This window comes from Gambusia affinis, linkage group LG04 (assembly GCF_019740435.1).
Source record: "Gambusia affinis linkage group LG04, SWU_Gaff_1.0, whole genome shotgun sequence".
In the NCBI taxonomy this organism is placed as follows: Eukaryota; Metazoa; Chordata; class Actinopteri; order Cyprinodontiformes; family Poeciliidae; genus Gambusia; species Gambusia affinis.
In genome coordinates, this window is record NC_057871.1 from 10,311,547 (window position 1) to 10,334,847 (window position 23,301).

At 37.4% G+C, this 23,301-nt stretch overlaps 1 protein-coding gene across 4 annotated transcripts; it reads left to right on the forward strand.

The window, feature by feature from the left end:
* The first annotated feature begins 11,664 nt into the window (after positions 1-11,664).
* Positions 11,665-21,326, forward strand: fip1l1b (FIP1 like 1b (S. cerevisiae)). 4 transcript variants are annotated; one of them, XM_044114873.1, is made up of 15 exons: positions 11,665-11,991; positions 12,321-12,375; positions 13,108-13,195; positions 13,323-13,435; positions 14,568-14,632; positions 14,749-14,859; positions 15,287-15,417; positions 15,536-15,654; positions 16,718-16,817; positions 16,901-17,057; positions 17,154-17,235; positions 17,835-17,887; positions 18,259-18,472; positions 18,684-18,830; positions 20,767-21,326. In XM_044114873.1, exons 1-15 carry the CDS (start codon positions 11,913-11,915, stop codon positions 20,909-20,911), a joined length of 1,659 nt encoding a protein of 552 aa, XP_043970808.1. In that variant the 5' UTR covers positions 11,665-11,912; the 3' UTR covers positions 20,912-21,326. The 4 variants fall into 4 exon arrangements, with proteins under 4 accessions (XP_043970808.1, XP_043970809.1, XP_043970807.1 ...); XM_044114874.1 differs by having other exon boundaries at positions 11,685-11,991; positions 17,832-17,887; positions 18,259-18,448; XM_044114872.1 differs by having other exon boundaries at positions 11,706-11,991; positions 17,832-17,887.
* Positions 21,327-23,301: the final 1,975 nt, after the last annotated feature.

A 23,301-nucleotide genomic window follows, 5' to 3' on the forward strand; every position in this document is an offset into this window, starting at 1 on the left:
TCCTCTAACCAATCAAATTTGGTCACAGTTTTGGTTTCAAAATAACCAACATCAACCTGGCATTGGGGTTAAAGAAGCAACCCGGCAGTTTTTTAGAGTGCATCTGTCCTGCACTGGCTGGACAGCAGCCAAGACTGTGAGTCGGTCATTTACTGGAAAAAAACAGCTTCTGTCCAAGTCAGCCCTTCTAACTTACACTGTCACTGCAGAGAAACGTATTTAAGAACATTTCCTGTAAATAGAACTGCAGGGTTACATTCAGCAAGAACCCTTCCCTTAAACTATCTGGCTGTCAAATGTTCATCCCTAATGGAGTAGCAGTGTTGTTCTCCAGCACCATCTCCTCACACTTCATGGGCCAGTGTTCATTGCATGCTGACACTTCTCACTTGTTGGCAGTGGAGTCTCTCTGCAGCTCAGTGAGAGATGGCTCACAAATTCTCCTAATCAGCAATATACTGATCAAATTTTCAACTCATTTAACCAGTTCTTATAATGTAAAGGCGTGCAACAATTTGTAGATCAGTCATGTCTGAAAAATTGTCCAAAGGAGACCTGAGCACATACATGACTACGACCGGCTCTGCCTGTCAGAGTGTGTGGTTAGCTTTGCCTCTTGCTTGTTTTTTGTACTTTGGTTCATGTTTCTCCTGTCTCTCTGGATACAATTATGAGACAGCACTAAAATAGTTGTGTTTGTTTCTACCAGCCTACAGTCTTATCACAGCACATGATGCCTGAGTAGGGCTAAAAAAATAAACTACCAGAGAATATTGCTTTCAAAAACATTTTTTATTATTGTTTTGTGTTCTGTGTACTTGTTTTCCTTGGAGATAGTTGATAGAAAAATCACTGAGCGCCAGAATGCGTAGCCAACAGGCTACCAGTGGTCTTTGAACCACAGCTTAACATTCATTTTTCGGCTTTGTACTTATGTATGCTATGCCTAAATATTTTTTACTATTGAATTATGTTCCATCTATTTTTACATATGTAAATATATCAAAATCCAATCTGTATAAAGGGGAGTCCGAGATTTCTACTTGCTCTAATCTATTAAATTTATGCTGATGATGTCATGCTCTTCCTTAAAAATGCTAACTAATCTCTTTCAGTGTTAATGACACTGATTAATGTATTTTTAATAATTTCAGACAATTCCGTTAATCAGACTAAGTCAAAAGTGCTCTCCATCTCTGATCTTCATTTCAGTTAAACCATCCCTGATTGGCAAAACAGTAATATTTCCATCATGCTGAAGAGGCTGACACAACAGAACTGAATCCCACAATCAAAATAGTAGAAGGCAAATTCCCTCTCTCAATATTAAGAAAAGCACTTGCAAATAAAAAATGCCTCTCCCTAAAATAAACTACTGGTATATCTTGTCTATGATCCCAGTTAGTCTTGGTTCAAAACATTAAAGGATATAAGAAAGTAGATTTTTTTAAATTGACAAACAAACTTCCAAAAATAAGTTCAAAAGTTGCACAGAAAGCTAAAAATCTAAGAGGTGTAGAGCTACTAAACGTTTATAAATACTACTCAGCACATAGATGACAATATCTGTTCAAATAGATTTGGAAGAATCGATGATACAATCTGCTGGTAAACATTGAACAAACTCTCCATAAGGATTCTGTATCGCAGATATTCCATTTATCAGCCTTTTAATTAAGCAGCATCACTGCTTTAAACACATTAAACCCAGTACATCTCTGACAGCCTGGTGGGAATATGTAAACAGATCTTCAAATCTCCCTTTGCAGACTAGCACCCATTAGGAGCAACCCAGACGTCCTGCAAAACAAAACAACTCTTAACTTTCCAGCATGGATCATAGGAGGGCAAAGCACTTCATAGGGAAAGATTTAATATGATGTCTTGTTTTAATAGACTCAAGCAGCATCTATAAAAATACATTCGTTAAATATCACTAGCTAAAGTTTATCATTAATTCTAAATTTAATTAGAACCAAACCTCCAATTTTCCACAATAAAAATCAGCTTCCCTCCTTTCTTGCCTCATCTTTCCATTGTAGGTGACAAACGTACAAACACACTTTCACACTGACTCACCCACTCAAACAAATAATCCATAAAGTTGAGGTCATACAAACACACAGTTATTTTAATATTGCAACCTGTCCACTTTGATACAAGATGCATCCCTGATTTAATAAAGTCCATCAAGCATTTAGGATACCATCTCCAGACGTCATTTTGCAGAGCAAACCAGTCCTGGCACATGTAGACAACCAGCTTCACCATGTAGTAAGTCTGACATGCCTTGACAGCACATGAAAAGAAGAAGAAAAAAAATCACAATATTAACACTTCAATTGGAAATTTAAAGGTTATATTGTATATAGTTACTAAAATAACCAATAATTAACTTCTTAATTGTCTGTGACAAATACAAACATGAGATCAAATTAATAAAAAATATTCCAAAAGGATTGGAGAAGGGATGTTAAGATTTTCAGCTTTTTCTTAGTACAGGAAAGAGTATCTCTATGTGTGGCAGACATTGTTTACCTTCTCACAACCAGTATTACTTTTAGCAGATTCCTCAACCCAAAAACTGGGTCACAACTTCTGACTCTGTATTTGGTAATAAAAAAAAAGAAAAGAAAAAACGGAAAAAAAGAATACCATCAATGTAAACCCATGTATGCATTTAGGTTGTATTCTTTGTTCAGTCCTTCATCTTGAGCTTGCATGAAGAGGAAGATATCTTCACATACAGCATTGTATTTATTGCATTATTACACTTTTTGCACATATTTTGTAACATGTCGAGCTGTTTCCAGCTAATTTTCATATTTCTGACAAAAATAGCTTCTTTGGTACAAACTTAAAGTGAATAAATACATGAATAAATTTCATATGTCGCTTTAATGGGATCCGCTAAACCTTCCAGTTGTAGTTTGACACCATCTATTAAATATTCCTCCACAGACAAAGCAGCACCTCGGGGTGTCAGAGTACAATTCACCTGAGGTCCAGCTGCCCATATGCTCCATGAAGATGCTACGCTCTGAGTTTTTTTTTTGTCCAGCAGGATCATTCATATGTCCACTGTCCGCTGAGTTCACATGCCATTTGAGAAGTTATATGCCTTCCCTGTTACATTATTCATTATTGAGGTGAGCGTCTGCAGCAGATCTGGGCTGACTCACTTTGACTTTCCGTGTGTGTGTCTGTGTGGATCTGCAGCGTGACTCACTCAGTGCTTTTAGACAGATGAGGACAGCGGTCTCACTGAGGGCAATGGAGGTTTTATACAAGAAAAATAGCCACTTAGATTAAATTACGTAATGAAAAACATTCCTCCCTCTCCTTGTTCCACCCTCCCTCTTGTTCTTCTTCACCTTCCCCTCTCTCTTTCTTTTTTTGGTGACGCATACACACAGACACACACACACTCACCCTAACTCAATCACCTGCAAATGGAGCTATCTTCACACCCCCGGGCAGAAATGAGCATCGTCTTTGACACATGCAGGACAGCAGAAAGTACACACATTTGAACACACATGCAGTTCAAAGGAAACCTCATTGTTCCTCCTTTTAATGATTGTCTAAAAGCTCAGGTTAAGCTTCCCCCCACCCCTTCGATACAATCCAGACAAGCTCTTTTCTTTGTCTGCTGAGTGGACATTATAAACCTGATATCTGTCCATTTGTCTCCACTTGACTACGGTCAGGGCAGGAATGTGTGTTGTTGTTTTGTTTTTTTTTTTATATCAACTTTGTGTGGTTGCTAAGTGTCCATCGGTGGTTCAGTTATTGTTCTTTGCTTTTCAGTTAGGACTGGACAGAGTGAACTAAAAGCACAGATAGATAGATAGATAAATAAATAAATAAATAAATAAATAAATAAATAAATAAATAAATAAATAAATAAATAAATAAATAAATAAATAAATAAACAGTAATATGTAAAGTATTAATATAAGAGAAATATACAACTTTTACTTTGACTGAATACTCCAATCTAGGCTGCAACTCAGTGGACTGTTAACTTTTGGAAAAAGAAAAAAAGAAAAAAACAACACAAGAAATGACTTTTGAGGTTAGTACTAATATTACTAGCCAAATTTTGACATAAAATTGTTTATTATTATTATTATTATTATTATTATTATTATTATTATTATTATTATTATTATTATTATTATTATTATTATTATTATTATTATTATTATTATTATTTATACAAACAAAAAAGGTCATTACAGAGATATTGTCGCCTGGCATTTCACATTATAACCTCAAACTTTGATGTATTTTATTGGAACAGACAAAAATTGAAGCAAAACTGTAAAGTGGAAAAAAAAAAATCCTGAAGAATCCTGAATTGTTTTTAGAAATTTAAATCTGAAAAGTGTGGCATGCATTTAGGTTCAGCCCTCTTGGGTCAATACTTTATAAAACCACCATTTACTGAAATTCCAGCTGGAAGAGTTTTGTCCGAAATGTTTCTAACAACTTTGGATGTAGAGACTGCCATTTTGTTTTTGACTCTGTTTTTAAGAGCAGATCAAACTTAATCAGACTGAATAGAGTGAGTCTGTGGCATTAATTTTTAAATCCTACCACAGATTATTCATCGGATTTTAGTCTGCCCTGGGATTGGACCTTTTTTAACCCATTTTACATATTTTAGTGTCTTTTGCAGCCCCTAACTGGTTTTCTTTAAGATTCAGCTCAATGCTTTTCCCCATCAACTCTGATTAGTTTCTCTGTCCTTGCTGAAATAAAAGCATACTGTTGGAAAAATGTTGGTTCATTATCTTTATTTTATGTTATCTAATGGGAATCAGTTGCATTTACTGATTACATTGATGTCATTTATCACTTACTCATTTGTTGCCTTTGACCTTATATTTCCAGAACATAGTACAGATTCAGAATAATGTGACTTAATAACAATTAAAGTGAAACACATGGCAGCATTTGTGGATGATTTCCTGTTGTGAGATAAGGACAGTTAGCAAAGATAAGGAACCATTGTTCTAGGGGATTTTGCAGCGGTGTAAACTCTCTGATTCTCCACCCTTCATTTGTGTTACGTTCAAAGAAAGCGACTATAAGCAGGATCATTTCTTTTGTTTGGTCAGAGAGCGCGCTGACTGACTGCAACTCATTGTATTTCCCTCCTGCTGGCCAGTATTTAAATATCTAAAGAGACTCTTTGTGATTTCTGTCTTGGTTCTTCTTCGTAATGAATAAAATGTTCTAACACATACCCAGAGGATGATGCTGCCATCGCCATGTTTGTTAGTGGGGTTTTAAAAGGATGTTCAGTGTTAGTCACAGAGTATTTTGCACACAAACCAAAATGTTTTGGTCTCATCCTATCCGAGTAGCTTCTTCTACATCTTCATGGCTTATGGGCAACTTTAAAAAGAACTTGTTACAACAGTTTTCTTTCTAAACTCTCATAAAAAGCCTACATTTGTGGTGTGGAAAGCTAATTGTTGTGCTGTCACCAGAATATCCCAACTTTAATATTGGAAAAAAAAAAGTTTTTCAGGTTAAAATGGTCTGAAATGCAGCTTACTGGATTTAGCAAAAGCAGTAAGTAAAAACACACCTTTTTTAAATTTTGACCTGCCTACCGTTTGTTGTCTACAATACTCTCACGTTGAGCTGCTCTGCACGTCTGTTGTATTTGGACAGACTGGCCCTGTTCCAAGTCATGTTCCATAAGCTGGTGCTGTTTAGCTTTGTTCTTAGCAGTCAAACTCTGGTAGACAATAAATTTTCCAAAAGGATTCTAGGTTGGTCAAAAATTTGTCAAAACGCATTTCAGAAAGAAATTGTTAGAATAATTCTGCTTTGTTATCATTCTTACATAAGTAATCAGTTTGCTTTTCATTTAAAGGTTTAGTATTCACATCCAATAGAGGAGGAATTTGTTAAAGTGTGAGAGGCATAGTTAACCTTTCTTTCTTTTCTGCCCTCCAGGGGGTCTTTTGTGGGCTCTACTGTCCCTTATTTGAAAGTAGGCTGACAGGAAAGGGGAAGGAAGACATGCGGTAAATGTTGACCGGTCCCGGAATCGAACCCACGACAGGCACATCGAGGACTCAATGCCTCCAAGCATGGGTCGCGCTAGCCCCTACGCCACCACAGCACCCCCCCAACTAACCTTTCTTTAACCTTAAACATGTTCATTGCAGATGGTTTTTTTTTAGATACTCCTTAGCTGTAAAACTGTCTCTGTTTAAGTTCTGTGCTCCCCCTTCGTAGGGATTCCTTAGTTGTGAAACTGTCTGTGTTCTCCTAATCTTGTTATCAGCACGAGGCCCCTTGCTCTTTGTTTGTACTAATAAAACAGACAAGCTTTGCTGCGGAGAGTCAGAACACATGGTAAACACCTTAGAGAAGTGATTTGTTGTGTCTTCTCCTTCTGCAGAAGCTTGGTTGAAAACTCATAAACGTTGTCTGTGGTTCTTTTTATTTAAGGGAACAAAATACCTATCAGAAATAGTTTAACATTTTTTTTATTGTGATTTTACTGAAAAGAATTTAAATAAAGATTAAATCTAATGGTGGGTTTTTCTTTCATAAATTCCCCACTGACAATGAAATCTTAACTCTTAGATTGCAATTACAGGATTCACAAAACAAAATCTTAACAAAGAGCAACAAAGACTTATAAACTACTCATTTTGCTTGATATGTAAATGAGTCGATGATAAGAGAAGAGGCACAAGAAACAGGTGAGCAGCTGCCTTTAGTAAACAGAAGATTTGAAGGAATCCAAAAATAAAGGTGGACAGATTCAGAAAAACTCTGACCAATTACCATCTGTCGTAAGTGATGTCACGGCATGGGAGCTTGTTTTTGGAGGGGTGACGATTAATTTCATTTGGACTAAAATATTGCTCTACAAAATGGCAAAACAAATATAAAAACTGACCAAGATGTTCTATAGGAGACAAACTACATCTAAAGTAAGTCTCACTGGTTTTTACACAGAAGTCTCTTGCATAGCTTTTAGTTTAGGAGCAAATGATACTACAAGAAAATCTCTTAGTTTTGTTCTCAAATCTGGAATAGACCGTCTCAAAGATACACTAATAATTTTTACAAAAAAGTATATTTTGAGCATATTTGAATGAGGCAGACTCAGTTTCCTGACAGATGGAGCTTTGTGTTGTGAAACAAAGGAGGCAGAATCTCTCTTAATAATCTGTGGTGGCATCACCCTGCTGTGATAACCATATGTTTGATGCAAAGCGATGATGTGGATTGAAATTGTGTCAGTGCACATATCTGTAGAAGCTAATATGAGTATGGGTAATTACTGATCGTCCTCTGTCTGGATAAACCCGATTAGCATCGAATAGGCTGTGAGTCGCTCTAATCCCCCGTTAGGAGAGAGGGATGGACGCAGGAGGGAGAGAGCGTGGAGCTGGAAGCAGAGAGAGGGTGTTACAGACCGCAGATGAGATACTGGATGAAACAAAGGCAGAGCATATGAGAATGACAGTAAGAGAAGATAAGATGGAGATGGGAGAGATGTAAACAAACAAAGAAACAGCAAGGACAAAACAACAGATTTTGACCAGCAGGAGGCTCTGGCTCGTTCAGCCCTCAACCACTTCTTATTCTCAATATTGCTTAAAATCTCAACCATGTTCCACAGTCTTAGCTTGTGCTAAGCTTGACATACGAGATTTGTTCATTTGTTCATGTCATGCAACCCAAAGTCAAGCAGTGTTGGTGGATCAATTTCAATTGGATTTTGAAAAATAAATAAGTGCATGTTGGTTCTGGATTCCAACATTGTATTGTTTGGATATTTTCTTCCACTCATGTATTGCAGCATCTATATGCAAATGACCGTAGTGTGTGGAATGGCAATAGTCAAGAAAGTAATTTTAAAATTGTAGAAAATTGATAAAGTGTCTCAATTTAAAACCTCAAGCTTCTGTAATCAATTTTACTGTCTGGCAGCATTTTGCCAACCCATTTCACTCAGTACAAGACTGATCCAAATGCACAATCTCTTAATATGTCACCCATGCCTTCATAGACTGGCAGCTCTATCATTACATAGAAAAGGTAATTTGTGCGCTGAAACCAGTTAATTAAAACCTTTTAAACCTTGTTACTTCAGTAATCATTGCACCAGCCAAAACAATTCCTCCAACAATGTTTCTCCAGTTTACATAAGACTAATGAGACAACTGCACATGCTCGACCATGCTCGATGCTCTTCAAACCTGCATGGATATTCCTACACACATGTGAATTTCTACCAGAGTTGCACATAATATCCGCTGAGACAAACATGCAGTAATCACAGACTCTGGGAGACAGTGGAACAAAACAAGAAGAAACCACAAAGAGAGCTGATGTCAATCCATCAAAGTGTCAAATGATCCCAAACAAAGCTAGCTGTGGCAAAAGCAGTGAATAATCTTTTCAGTGGAAAATTAGGAAATTATGTTATTTCGGAAAATCAAATATGAACATAAACGGCTCAGGTGCAGAAAAGGGCATTGAGAGAGAAATGGTAAGAAGATAAAAAAAACGAAAAACAAGAAAGATGGTGAAACCACAGGAGAGATCACTTTGAAGGAGACGGAGTGAATAAAATAAATGTAATTTTTATGATCAGTTTAACTCAGAGACCATTAGCAGCCCTCTCTGACGTCCCTCTGAGTGTGTGTGTGTGGGAGAGATTTAACTGTGTGTATGTGAGAACTTACAAAGAGCCACATGAAACTCACACGTATGATATGATACGATAGATGCTCATGATATGAACCCCCGCAGGGTTCACACACAGAAGAGGAAAATCAATGGACTCCTAACTATAACGTTACCCCCTTTGAGAGCTGAGGTGCTACCCATGCTTAGAGAGTTTCCTCCCAGCAGCAGGCGGATCAGCTTGGATGCTGTTCACGCCTCTGTGTGCAATCTCTGTGATGACACTTAGAGTGAAAGAGAAGAGCGGGAGACAATCCACAAAATTTCCGAGTCATTTACTGAGCAGCTAAACAGAACCCACTTAAACGGTGAAAGGCCATAAAAGCATTAACAGTCTGCTTTGCATTAACAGGAACTTCTTGCAAACAATGGCAGAAGTCATGAGAGTCGGTTTACTAAGCCCGCAGCTGCTGCTGCTTAGAGTCATAAAAACATAGAGGTGCAGCTATCAGTGGGAGGAAAGGATAGAGGGCGCTTTGCAAAGCATTTTGTCACATTACAATCACAAACTTTAGAGCACTTCGTTGGGATTTTGTGAGACAGACCAGCCCAAAGTAGCGCAGAATGTTGAAGCAGGGAAAATAATACCTGGTTTCCAAAAGTTTTTAGAAATAAAAATCGGAATAGTGTTGTCTGCATTTGTGTTTGGCCCCCCTGAATCAATAATGTGTTTAACCATCGAGTGCTTCAGCTACAGCTGCAAGTCTTTAGGGCTTTCCTTTTTATTATTTTTTTTTGCAAGCTTTGCATGTCTATAGTAAAACTTTTTTGCCTGTTACTCTTTGCAAAACATCTTAAACTCAGTCAAGTAAGATGGAGAGTATCTGTGAAAATCAATCTTACAGACTTCCTGAGATACTAAACTTTGACTAGGTCATTCTAAGACCTGAAGGTGCTTAGATCTACATCATTTTATATGAGTATTGGTTATATAGTCCTGGTGGCAAGCAAATCTCTGTCCCAGTCTCTAACAGGTTTTCCTCTCTGTAATCATCTTCTCCCATCTTCTCAGCACCATGCAGCTGGTCGGCGCAGTGTCAGTTTTCCAACACTAATGACATTTTACATGCAGGCCATGAAGTTTCACTTCGGCCTCATCTGGTCTGTGAACCATCTTTGATATGTTTGCTGTATCCCTTAACTCTTCCATGGCCTTTTTTCTTTGAGCAGTTTTCCTGCCTCTGAGCTATGAAGGTGAGGTAAATATAGAGCAGAAATACTTGTCCTGCAGACACAATCTTCCTCTTGCCATCTAAATACAAAAAAATGTGGTTTGAAGTTGACATATTTGGATTTTTTTTTTGTTCTTTTTATTTGGCTTCTCCATATACTGTAGTTCCAACTCTCTAACTGGTGTGTGCCTTGTCAAGCTTCCATCAAAAAACATCAGTTTTCAAAAACAAGTGTCCTTCACTTGTTTTTGACCAAGTGGAGGACAGGAGAGTCAGGAGTGATGTCTCCAAGAGATAGGAGCTTACAGTATTCTGCATTCGATTTGTCTTGAAGCTGGGAACGATGTTCCAATCGAGTTTACTGCGATCTAAAACCACTGAGATTTTATAATTGTTATTGAACCAACCACTATCAGCTACACAAATCAATTGATGTATCTTCCTCCATTTATGAATCCAAACAGTAAAGGAATGTGCAATAAACTAAGAAAACACACTGTGCTAATATTTTAATCAGAATAATTTATAAATAACCGATAACTGCGAATCTTACTTGAATTTATCCAACCTGAAGCACAGGAGTAGTTAGATCCTATTTCATTGTGGTTATCAAACAATGTGGTCAAGTTTAGTTTTTCAAATTGGTAGAAAACCTTTCTATCTAAGGAAACCCAGGTGATTACATCAAATTGCAGACTTGCCATGATTTGATAATGAGAGGTTTTAAAAACAACGTAACATTTACCAAACAGACTCTTTTTGTTTCTAGATGACAGAACAAAAGTGTACCTAGATCCTAATTATGTTCCTTTTTTCAGGCCTCTCTCAGAAATTTTTGAAGCCTCATTGCGGAACACAGATTTTTCCAGAATTAGGTGAAAAAACTCAAGGGAGCTGAAGACTTTTACAGTCAGCAGGGAGATCTTTGACACATCACGCACAGCATCCATCTGATGCCGCTGACTCTGCAGTCCTCTGGATCCATCTCAGATTTCTATAGGAGTTGCATTTGTCATGGAAAGAAAAGCAGAGCTGCGTTATTAATTATGCTTACTAAGTGCTCTATTGGCCTGCCCGCTGCTGCCCATTAAGAAAATGTGTGGTGCATCACGAAATGTAGAAACAGACAACAATAATGGAGCAATATTGGACTGACAATGGGCACGATTGTTGTTCTCAGACTTCCCAAATGAATTAAACTGAGTAATCGAGATGAAACACTGATGAAAAAACATGAAATGTTGGTAGCATGACAATCGGACTTTCTTCACAGTGATTAACAAAATCACTTGAATGCTTTGCACATTTTCATGTCACAAAAACAAAGTTCAATATGTTTACTAGGTATTTTATTTGAAAAACACAAACTTGGAAGGAAATACTGAAAATTATTTATTTACATATAACTAGCTTGTTCTTAGAACTGCTGTTCCAGTATGTCCTGACTGTCCTGACTCTCCTTATGGAGAGTTTATTCATTTTGTCAACAGAAGAAAAAAAAAAGTATTTTGTTCGACTAGAACTTTTAAAGTATTTTAGACTTATCGAAAGTGATTATCTGTATTCTTGAAAAAGAAAATTACTTTCTACATTTCAAAGTTTTTTTATTTTTAATTTAGTAAACAGCTCAACCAGTACTTTTACTTTTAATAGAATATTTTTCAGGTATTTGTACTTCTACTTAAGCAGAGATTGTGAGTACCTTTTACTGTCCCAAACTATCTTTTTAACCGGTAACAAACTAACCTGAAGCAGTAGTTCCTTTTGTCCAGCTGGGGTCGCTGTGTTTTACAGCTCCAGCACTCTGATCTTAGCGGGCCCAGCAGCTTCTTCCGGGCGTCTCGCTGACTTCCACAGGTTTAATATGAATGTAAGAAGTAATATTTTAGGTCCTTAACTACACTTTCCCGTTTCAGGGATAAATATCGCTCTTATTTTTGCGTTACTAAGCGCACTTGGGGCTTGTTGCTTCGACTGCTGTTGGTTTAAACTGCACGTTAGCTCAATATGTCCGGGGAGGAGGCGGACAAAACAGCCACCACTGACGCCAGCGCCGGTGACGAAGAGGAGGAATGGCTTTATGGAGGTAAAAACAACTGGAAACAACTCAGTTTATCTATTAGAAACGCGTGGTAGTGTCTCTGCAGCTCTGGTAACGAAGCGTTAAGCAGTAATTACCTCTACGTGCTGTGAGAATAACGGAACATTAGCCTGGAAGCTAACTAGCATTGACTGTTTGATTTGGTCTTCGGGCCTTTAGCATCAGCAAGAGAAGCAGGCTTTGAAATTAAACAACATAGAGGATTGTACCGTATTATGATAAATAGTCTCTGTTCGTCTTTTGCTGTTATAAGTTTATATTTAGAATACTGCTGTAATTGTTTTAGCTAAACTGTTGTTTGATCTGTATTTCAGATGAGTCAGAAACAAAAGAGGAAGATGAAGAACCCAAACTGGATGCTGCTGCCAGGTAACAAACTCTACTCTAGAGGAACATCATTGTGAGTTGGTGCATTCACAAACTGCTTCTTACACAGTCGAGGGACTAGATAAGATTTTTCTACCTAGGATTTTCTTTCCCCTTCCTTTCTCAAGGGGAAAATCTCAGATTGATACTTTTGTTAAATTACTAGTTCAAACCTCTGCGTTTACGCCAGGATCAGTCATTCCGCCATCATCTATAGCAGGAGTTTGCAACTCTTGTTCTTTAGCATCGTCACAAGAGTTGCAGTGGGGCAAAAAGTTGCCAATGCAACTTTTTGGATCCATACCTGGTCCAACACACCTGCATCAAAAGGCTGAATTATCTCCTTTCTCGTCAGTAGGTTTTGCAAAGGCTTGGCTATTAATCATTTATTTAATTTACTGAGTTGCAGAAGCTTAATATGCAGAAATGCATGCAAAAGTTACAGGACACTGGAACTCGCAATCGAGGTCTGCAGTTGGAGAAACCTGATCTACAGATTGTACAAAAAACTGTAGTTTATTCTAATACTGACAGAAAAAAACATGATCGAACTTGTTTTATTTATTTTTTCTTTTAAGATGTAAAAATCAGGCAGAGTTGAACAACAATTAAAATTCAGGGAGGAAGAAATAGTTACCCTATCATTATCTTGTCCTTTTCAAAACTCTATCCATTAAGAACACATTGGTTGTTTAATTTTTAATGGTGATGTCTGATTATGTTTTACACTTGCAGTGCACCTGTTGAGACTTCAACAGACGATGCTGCTGCTGCTGCTGTTGTTGTTGATGTACATACTACGGGGAACGGAGTGGTCTCTGAGGTATGTAACCTTTTCACATCCTGGAACATCCTTCTGTTGTTCACCTTCCTGATGCTGTTTGTTTTATTTTTGGCTTTGTTTTAACATTCATGGCTTTACATGTGTCACTTTGTTTCTGACCATTCAGTCCCAAGGCGAAGCTGCAGGCGAGGATGTGGAGAGCGACAGTGACAGTGATGATGACGACGACGATGTCAGAGTTACCATTGGTGACATCAAAACTGGAGCACCACAATATACGTAGGTTTTCCTTAGAGGATTTATGTTTAAAATGAGCTGCAAAAACATCTCAAGGATTAATTTTGGAAACGAAATGCAGCTAAACCTCATTTTGAGCGTCACGGCAAAGGCTGGGAATAAATAAATACATCTGGGGTTTTTTATTTTTATATATATTTAAATAAATAAATAAAATTTCTTGTCACTATAGGGTGTTGTGCGTAGAGCTTTGAGGGAAAATTGAATACAATTCATGCTGGAGTTAAGTTGTAACATAAAAAATGGCAAAGGAAGCTCTGAAGTTTATGAATATAAAACCTAGATCCAATTAGCATTCAGTAGCAACTTCATAGTATTTCCTCTGTTTGAGGGAGTCAAGTCTCGAAGGAGATCTTTGGACAACTTCAGGATGAGCTAGCGGCTTCTTCTGCACTACATTGCAAACTTATCATTACACAATGTTCATATTGTGACGAATTAAATAAGTACCATGCATTCAGGCTCTATATGTCTTAAATATATTTTGTGATACTTGTTAAATGCAACCTAAAAGCTTTAGAAGATAAAGAGTATTTTTTAAAAATAGCGACTGACACCTCATTTCTACTGAAGGATACGGTTCAGGTTGGTGCAATGCAGTCACTGCTTGCTTCAAGCACAAGACGTTTGCTGTTGCACCAATGGATGCCATGTTAGATGTTTGGGTTTAATCCCGCCTGCCCAGTGAGAGTTCAACTGGTGGAAACGCTCTCCTGAATAATCCAGAACATAAAATGGTGAACTGAACTGGGTCGTTCCCGTCAGGCATCAGTTGTTTCAATACTAGGTCTTGGTTAGAAGGAACTTTTTAATTAAAATAAAAAGAAAGCCTTACTGTTGCTGAAAATAATTAAATATAACTTTTTCAGGAGCTGTATAGACTTTTTAATGTGTTTGCTATGAGCTCCAAACAGAAAGATGTTCAGACTTACTATTAATTCATTTCTATTTACTGTGTTTATGTAGTGCAGACCTACAAACATCCAATTTATACACAACGAATTTAGTTTCTTATTTCAAGTCATATGATTATCTCAGTATTCACCAATATTATAATATCTTGCAGGAAAACAGCATCATCTCTCATCACTGTATCTTTTTTTTTTCTCTTCAGGACATATGGGACCCCCCCTGTTAACCTCAACATAAAGACAACAGGATCCAGGCCTTATGGACAAGGTATCACCCTTCTGTTTATTTTAACCTGTCATCTCTGTAGACCTTTTCAACCTAAACCAGTTTTACCTCTTTTCTTTCTGTGAAAGCAGCCTTTATGATGTTGTGTTTGTTTCCAGTAACCACAAAGGTGAAGGGAGTGGATCTGGACGCACCAGGAAACATTAATGGTGTTCCTGTGCTGGAGGTGGACATGGAGAGCTTTGAAGAGAAACCCTGGAGGAAGCCAGGTCTGTTGAACTTTCTCAAATCACAATCATTACTACAATATCATATTTGCAGAGGGCTACTTAAAAGCACTACTTGGAAGGTTATTCTTTAATTTTATAGGACAGGACTATTGTAATGATGCAAAAGAACAATGTGGAAAAATCAAATGCATTCGAGAGATTCATCACAATAATCATCTAAAATATTACAGCCACATGTTTTGCTAAAATTATTCGGACTGCAATTTAAGGAAAACATATTGGTCCTCGCATTATAATTGTCTATGCTGCCTTTAAATGTGATTGTAAATTTAATCCAGTCTCAAATACGCTTAATATTTTATTACAGCCTCATAATAAACCATGCTGAAAGGTGTATCACTGTTTACTTTCCCAAGTTTATTAGTGCTGTAATTCACAGAAAGTGTCTTTGTGATTCGGTTTGCAGGAGCTGATCTGTCAGACTATTTCAACTATGGTTTTAATGAGGACACCTGGAAGGCTTACTGTGAGAAACAGAAGAGGCTGCGAATGGGCCTAGAGGTCTCTACAATTGGCTCAGTGACCAGCAAGATCTCTGTATGATATTTGTTCCTCTACCGATTTGCTCAGATTCATCAGTTACACCCTGTTACACTGACTGTACGCACTGTGAAAATCTTCAGCTAATTATGATTTTCTCTGGTTGTCTGCAAAGGTTCAGCAGGGCAGAACAGGAAATGAAAAGGATGTATCCAGTTTGTCTGTTCACACCTCCAAGACGGACTTTACGTCTCCTGTCAGCCTGTACAAGTCTGCTGTCAGTCAGATCACCAGGTAACATCTATACGTTTATGCTCTGAGCTACTAAAACAAAATGCTTTCAATTAGTTTTCTATCCTGGTTAAATGAGGGTTTGATTAATTACCTAGAAGCTAAAAGAAATTTAAAATGTTGCTGAAACAAGAGTATCCGAAATCAAATTTCTTGGAGTAATTATAGTTAGTAAATTTCTTTGGAGGTAATACAAATTATTTCACATCATAACAGGAAATCAGTCACATGAATGCATAAAATAAAGCTATACTAAAGTTGACTAACATATTCTCTACAGTTCTTTTAGGCTTTTGCTATTTAACTTATTGTTTGTAAATCTGGGGAGCACATATGAAAACAAATTGTTAAGAAAAAGCAAAGGAATCAAAATTATACCCAGACATAAATCCATAAAATCCACATCTTAACTAAACATGTCAAAGTTTAGGGACTTTGTCGATTTTCCAACATATCAAATAATAAATCAACATAATTTAACACCTGTAAATTTTCTATATAAATTTGAGCAGCAGAAGATTTATTTTTTCCAAAAGGCCTCCAGAGAGGACTAATTTTAGGTAACAGTGTTTCCAATGCAGAGTAGCTTCAACAATAAAATGAAAATAGTAGAAAAGATTTGAATATGTCTTTAGAAGCAGGAAGAAAAGAGGAAAGGCTCGGAAAAATATAATTAAAAAAAGGAAACTAAACCTCAATGTGATATTTGTTTTTGGCATTTAAACGTGGCTTATTTTTGTTCATTATGAGAAAAACACCTGATGTTTTGAGATTCTGTCAATTTTGATTTATTTTTATTGATCAACATCATTTTGTTCTCAAAAAAATAGTTGATTTAATTTGCAATTTTATTTTTTTTGACCTAGTAATATTCAGACTTAATAGTTTGATTAATTTAATTATGAAGTAGATAAATATTTTTGGTATGTTGGTTGTTAACTACACATCATATTTCCATGTTTTATTCGATTATCATTCATCTTGAATGATCTTGCAGGAAGTAATAAATCATTGGTTGTTTTGGGTTCTGCTCTGCCTCTAATGCTTTTAAATATTCTACCTGTAGGAAGACAAGTGGTACTATTGATGTGATTGGTGGACAGACAGCCACAATCAGTAGGGTTGAGGGACGACGCAGACACAACCTAGAGGGCAACAACATCCAGGTACAGTAGAAACTGAAACAAGTTTCTTCTTAAAGACCTGAACAACATGCTAACAGCGCCCTCTGCTGTCTGTTGTTGCACAGGTGATATCTGAACATTCAACATCAGAAGCTGAACCAGCTCCAGCTAAGATTCCTACCTTCTTCCCCCCTGGACCGCTTCCTCCAAACATACCCCCGCCTCCTTTTCTCCCTCCTCCACCAAATGTCAGCACTGCACCTCCTCTCATACCTCCACCCAGTGAGTTCAGTTTCTCCTATAATTCTGCTTTGTTTTTTTCGTGAAAACTGGTTGCTTTGAGTATGCTTATTTCTTCCACCTTGTTCCACCTCACAGGATTGCCCATCACAGTTCCTCCTCCTGGTTTTCACCCTCCAACAAGCGGCCCTCCACCTTCTCTAATTCCCACAATGGACAGGTGACGTCCATGACGACGTTCGCTCCGATTGCAGCTGCATTGATTGTATATCTGAACAATTTGGGGGCTTAAGTTTCTACTGGTCATGTGCTCTCGGTTATGTAAACATGTTTTAATTTAAAGTCAGTGAACTCTGAAGTAATGTTTTCTTCCAATAAGGCATAAAATAACATGGAAGTTGTTGTCGTCTATGCTGGCCACGCTGACTGGCCTTTGTAGTCATGGTAGGCTCTGTTGTGGGTAAGGAGTTGTACACAGGAGACAACAAGGCTGAGAGTGTGAGCAGCATATTCACAACGTTGATTGACAACACTAAAATCCTCCTCCTTTCTTTGATTGGTTGTATCTGACCAAGTAGTTTAATTATTTTTTTCTACCCCTGTTTATGGCTTGTATTATACTGTAAGGACATGGTGACAGTTTAAACAAATATTAGAAACCCCATGTTTTAATTTTTTTTTTTTTAAGTAACATGCTGCAGCTATAAACTACTTTTTTTTTTTTTAGAAATCTATATTGGGATACTTTTAAATGATGAACTAAGTGTTGTAATTAATTCAGTTTGCTAACACAGTGCCTTCTGTCTGTTTCCATAGCAGCCATGCTGGAGGCTACGACAGTCGCTCTGTCCCACCGTACCCGTTTCCTCAAGGTAAAGAATTAATTGGCATTCTCCTTATCACACAATAAGAAAACTATCAAAAATAATTAACTGAAAAAAAGTTACGTTTATTTGTACAACACATTTCTGCAACAAGGCAGTTCAAAGTGTTTAACATGATAAAAACGTAGCATAATAACCAGTTATGAAACTAGCAATTAGCATTACATTTTGTCATATAAAAATCATCATCAAATATACATAGAATGTATTGATTAATGTTCTAATTATTATTAACTAAAGCAATTCTAAAAGGAAGTGGGGGAGATTTAGCCTTGATTTAGAGGAACTCTGTGTTTCATTTGTTTTGCAGTTTTTGAGATCTAATTTCCATCAAACTCTCGTCTCCTTTCCCTTTCCAGGTGCTTACCCTCCACCCTTAACTGGAGGTGTGCCTCCTCCTTGGCCCCCTATGGTGGACAACAGCAAACCCTGGGACTATTATTCCCGTCGGGAAGACAAGAGAGACAAGGAACGGGACCGGCCCAGAGAGCGAACACATGAGCGCGAGCGAGAGAGGGAGCACAGCCCCTCAACGATGAGCTACACCAGGTCAGAAGGACAGATACAACAATGGTGTGTATTCTTCTGGAGAATGAGCTGGGGTGATTTCCTGTCATGTGATCATTCTAGTTCAGGCTTTAGATGGAGATAAGTGCTTGATTGTCACTGTCATATTTAAAAGTGTTTTTAATGTCACTTTAGAAATCATGTAGATGAGTAAATGTGCAATTTCGATTAACAATTTTCATCCAGATAGTTGATAATTCTCGATCTGTTGCCATAGTGATGAGGAGCGGTATCGCTACCGTGAGTACCAAGAACGTGGTTACGGAGAGCGGCATCGTGACCGGGCAAGCCGAGAAAAAGAGGAGAGACACAGAGAGAGGCGGCACCGAGAGAAAGAGGAGGGACGTCACAAGTCCTCTCGCAGGTACACCAGCACACACTGGTTTACAGTAGCACTTTTTAAATTCATCCTTTATTCAGATGCTACTTTTTCTTGTTTCTTGGCTGCATAAAAACAATATCTTGTAAAGCAATTATTCAGATTATAAACCTGAATCCTTTTTTATTACAGTCTTTCTCAGGAACAGCTGTTCATTCTGAAACCTTATGGGTTCAGATCAGATTTTTACTGATATGGTTTCCTGGTTACCTTTATAGTTTTACCTACAAGCTGCAATTCTCCTCCTAATGTCTGATGCAATCTAATTGGTTTAGATTTTGTTTTAATTTAACTAGTAAATAAAGCAGGTTGTGAGCAAATAAGAAAAGAAGGTTCTTTGCCTAAAGTTCCAGCTCTGAATCCAAGAGAAAGTGAATTCTTTATGGATGAAAGCATTGACGTCCCTAACTTTAATGTGAGGTTACCTAAACTCAAAACTGAATCCAAAGTGTTGTTTTCTGATGCGTTTATGGAACTAGTAAAAAGTCTACATTTTCTGTTTTAATGGGTAAATAATAAATTAGGATATTATTGAAAAGTGAATTTCTTTCAGTAACTATCACCAAGCAAAACACATTATTTAAATTAAACAAAGAGAGATGTTTTAATGCCTTCATTTCTCTTTGCCACGACTTTCGGCTGACATGTAATAAAAAACATTAATTGAAATTTAAATGGGGGATGATTTTGTAATAAATTTTCTGTTGGATTCAAAACAACTTCACCTATCAGAAACTACAGTACCTTGTTTCTTTGGTTATAAGTTTTAAAATAAAACATCTAAATTGCTCAAAATTGGAAAGAAAACTAAATCTCTGCGTCGTCCATAAAAAACCTACGGAGCCCCCTAGAGGTCATGGATGTTTTTTTTGTTGTTTTTTTTCTCTTTTGCGTTGCCTCTCAATAGGTTCTGCCTTCTCTTGCAATAATGTACTAATCAGTTCATGCAGCATAATTGAATACCGTAAGCCTTACTTACGGTGGCCATTGTACTTTCTGCCATAGCATAAGGCTTTCGTGAGGTTTTTCCATGTTTGTTAATATCTCGTTGTGAAATATCTGAAGTTTTATATCTTTTTCTTCAGGATAGAAATGCACCACAAACCTATGATGTAAACAGAAACTTCGTAAGAAGGAAAGAAATAAAAAAATACATTCAAAGAATTTTGACTATTTCTGAGTTTTTATCAGGGTGTAATGAGACAGTTTTGGTTGTGTCTCTTTTGTGTTGATTGACTGAATGGTTTAAAGGACTGCTGTCATGTGCAGTTCCTTCTCAGCCTTACACAGACATAAACATCCAGTAAATAAGTCGGGTTTCAATCTGTTTTTTGCACCAAAGAGTTAATAATGAAGTTTTCTCTGAGGATCTTTAAATGTGTATATATTTGAAATTTTAAATTGACATTTGTGATTATATACAAAGTAGATCAGCAAATATTGCAGTAAGCGTATTGCGAGGGAACGCAAAAGAGAAAATTTTCCCCATATTTCCAAGGGGGCTCTGTAAAAATCTGATGGCGTCTCTAATATTTATTTTTCTTAGCTTCGGTCTTTTATGTCGGATCTTGCAAGCCGATTCTTTTGCTTTTTCAATAAAACTACCGTATATACATTTAATATTTACTGATACTTGCAGTAGATTAAACTTTGTCAGTCGTAGCTCTTTTTAAAATATCTGAAAAGCTTTAGCTGAAAGGCTTGGCAAAAATAGCATTTCTGTTTATTTCTCATCTTTTTCCCTCCTAATTGATAGATACCTCCTCCTTGATCAATTTCCCATCATGCCTCCTCTTTGTCCTCTTGTCCTCTCTCCCGCTGTTGTCTTATTGATCATTCACCTATCTTTGTCCATCTCTGATTTCTCTTCCTTCCTCTTGTCTTTTGCCCTGGTTTCACCTTATCCTCCTGTTTCTTGCAGCAGCAGCAGTCGACGAAGACACGACAGCGAGGAGGGCGACAGCCACAGGAGACACAAACACAAGAAGAGTAAGAGGAGCAAGGAGGGCAAAGAGGCTAGTGAGGATATGGGTGCAGATCAGGAGAACCAGGAGGCTATGGAGTAGCGACAACCAACTCCTGCTTTGTCCTCAATGTGTCCTCATGCTGGGGAAAGGGATGAGATCAATACATCATGTCGTTCTGCTCTCCATCGATTTCCCTGCATCCTCTTGTTAAACTTCACCATCACTTGAATAGACGGAGGAGAGCGGGAGCTGAAGGGAGAGCTGCTCATCCTTCTCACCTTCCCCCAATAAACGATAGTTTCTTCACCATCTCCATCCTGGTCCAAACCTCCCATCAGAGCACGACGGCAGCAGTTAGGTCGTGCTCACAGATTTATTTGTATATTCTGGACCATCAGTCTGATACGACCTTTTTCTATTGTTGGTTTGATATCCTTTTGTTCTCGTCCCAAATTAAGACATCTAAAAAAAGTGCTGTCTGTTAAGTTCCATTAAAAACACTTTTGATAAGTTGCTTTTGTCTCTTTATTTATTAGATCAGCTTAACATTATCAGAGGTGTTGGATAAAGAAAATGTTAAATATCTACTCACAACATAGAAAACCTTTGCAATCTTTTTTTGAAATGTACTTCACACCATGATGTTTGTGGATAATATCCAAAATATAACAGCAGTTCTGAAATGAACAAGACAGACCATTTCACACCCTGAACAACTAACAATTTAAATTTTCTCAAATCTTTCTTCCTCATTCAAATGCTTAGTTTCCTCTTCAAAAAGTATTTTTCTTTGGGGTGTGCTGTGGTGGCACAGGGGGTTAGCACGCCCCACGTTTGGAGTCGTCGCAGGTTCAAGTCCCGGTCCCGACGACCTTTGCTGCAGTCTTCCCCCATCTCTTCCCCCACTTTCCTGTCTGCCTACTGTCACAAAAATACGAGCTACTAGTGCTGCAAAAACTCTTCGGAGAAAAAAAAAAGTATTTTTATTCAAGATTAAATACTAAAATCCATTTCTAATAATTGATATTGACTTAATATTTGGTGACTTCCAGTTTTCTGTGTGTTTAGAACATAACAAAATGATTCTTTATGGCACCCTCTGTACAACGCCCTTCACCTGCAGAGAAAAAAATCATTACTGGTGTGTTGGAGTATTTTTTCAAATCAGGTTTTTAGAAGTATATTTTTACAAGTAACTATGTTCCTGTTAAATAAACACGAAACATGTCAGAATCTTCTTTTTTTTCAACTACTTGTGAACACCTGACTTGTGTAAATCTTTTAACAGTTGAGCAATTTCAGTGCTGGTTCTAAGTGTTTTAGGGTTTAGCTGGTGTCATCAGACGAAAATAAAGTTGTGTTTTGCTGGAACACATAAAGTGCTGTGTTTGAAGTCTATTGCTGTTCAGAGTTTGGGGTGTGGTATTCTTCAGTTCCCCTTGGGATCTCTATCTTTTTTCTTTCTTTTTTCCAAGCAGGTGCAACTCTGAAATAGAGCCTCTGTGATTTAATTTTAAAACAGAAGTCCTAATAATTTTTTTCTCCAGGAGCCATTTTAGCTACAGGAACATTTGACAAAAGTAGAGACATCTGTTTGACTTGGAGTTCACCTTAAATTTTCTTTGCAGGTTGTTCTGAACTCAGTTTGTCATCAGGTTTCCTCCTGTTGCCAAGGAGGTTGACTACAGTCCTGTGGACCATAAATCTGTGAATAATTGCAGTAATAGGAACATCAAGCTGCCTGGAGATGGCCTCATAGTCTTTACCTTAAACATGCTTGTAATTTCTTTTTTTTTTTTGAATCTGCTGAATCACATTTCAAAAGCAATGTCTGATTTCCATTACTTTCAGGAAAATTGTATGTATCATTACTTTTCTCAGTTTCAAGTTACTTCAATGACCACTATGGGCTTTTTAGTCACCAGCAGAAGGATACCAACAGTTTTGTCCACGTGTGTCTCTATATGCAATGCTCTCTCTTCCATGTGATCTGATCAATCGCCCTCAAAAAAGGTCATTGTTTGTTTTCTTTCTTTAACCTTTTACCTTGGTTACATCACCTCACACACCTCCTGAATGTTCCATCCAGAAGGGACTCTACTGAAATTAAATTTGTGATACAAGTCTGAAGAAAAGTTAGCTGGAAGTAAGTAAGACACAGGAGAAAACTGAGAAGAAAACTCAAAGCTTGGTCATGAATATGAAGCGTGCTTCTGCTGCTGCTGTGCTGCTGAGTCTCTTCTCTCTGGGACTTTCTGCTCCTTTGAGCAGCTGTGATGATCTACTCAAACCAATAACCATCAGCAAAGAAGAAGTAAGTCCCTGTAAGCATTATTAAATTAAAACTAAATATGTAAACAGATTGTCTGTCTACTCTTTTTATTAATTGCAGCTTATTAATTCCTAATGAATGGGTGTGAAATCTAACACAACTTTCCCAGATGAAATTTCTAATGTGGCGTTAATGAAAGGTCCGAGCTTTATTTAGA

Excerpts from the sequence above, each read along its gene's own strand:
- fip1l1b (XM_044114872.1), top strand. The coding sequence starts at position 11,913 with ATGTCCGGGGAGGAGGCGGACAAAACAGCCACCACTGACGCCAGCGCC. Across the intron at positions 15,655-16,717 it reads GCTGTCAGTCAGATCACCAG|GAAGACAAGTGGTACTATTG; the intron begins GTAACATCTATA and ends TTCTACCTGTAG. Across the intron at positions 17,888-18,258 it reads ACCGTACCCGTTTCCTCAAG|GTGCTTACCCTCCACCCTTA; the intron begins GTAAAGAATTAA and ends TTCCCTTTCCAG.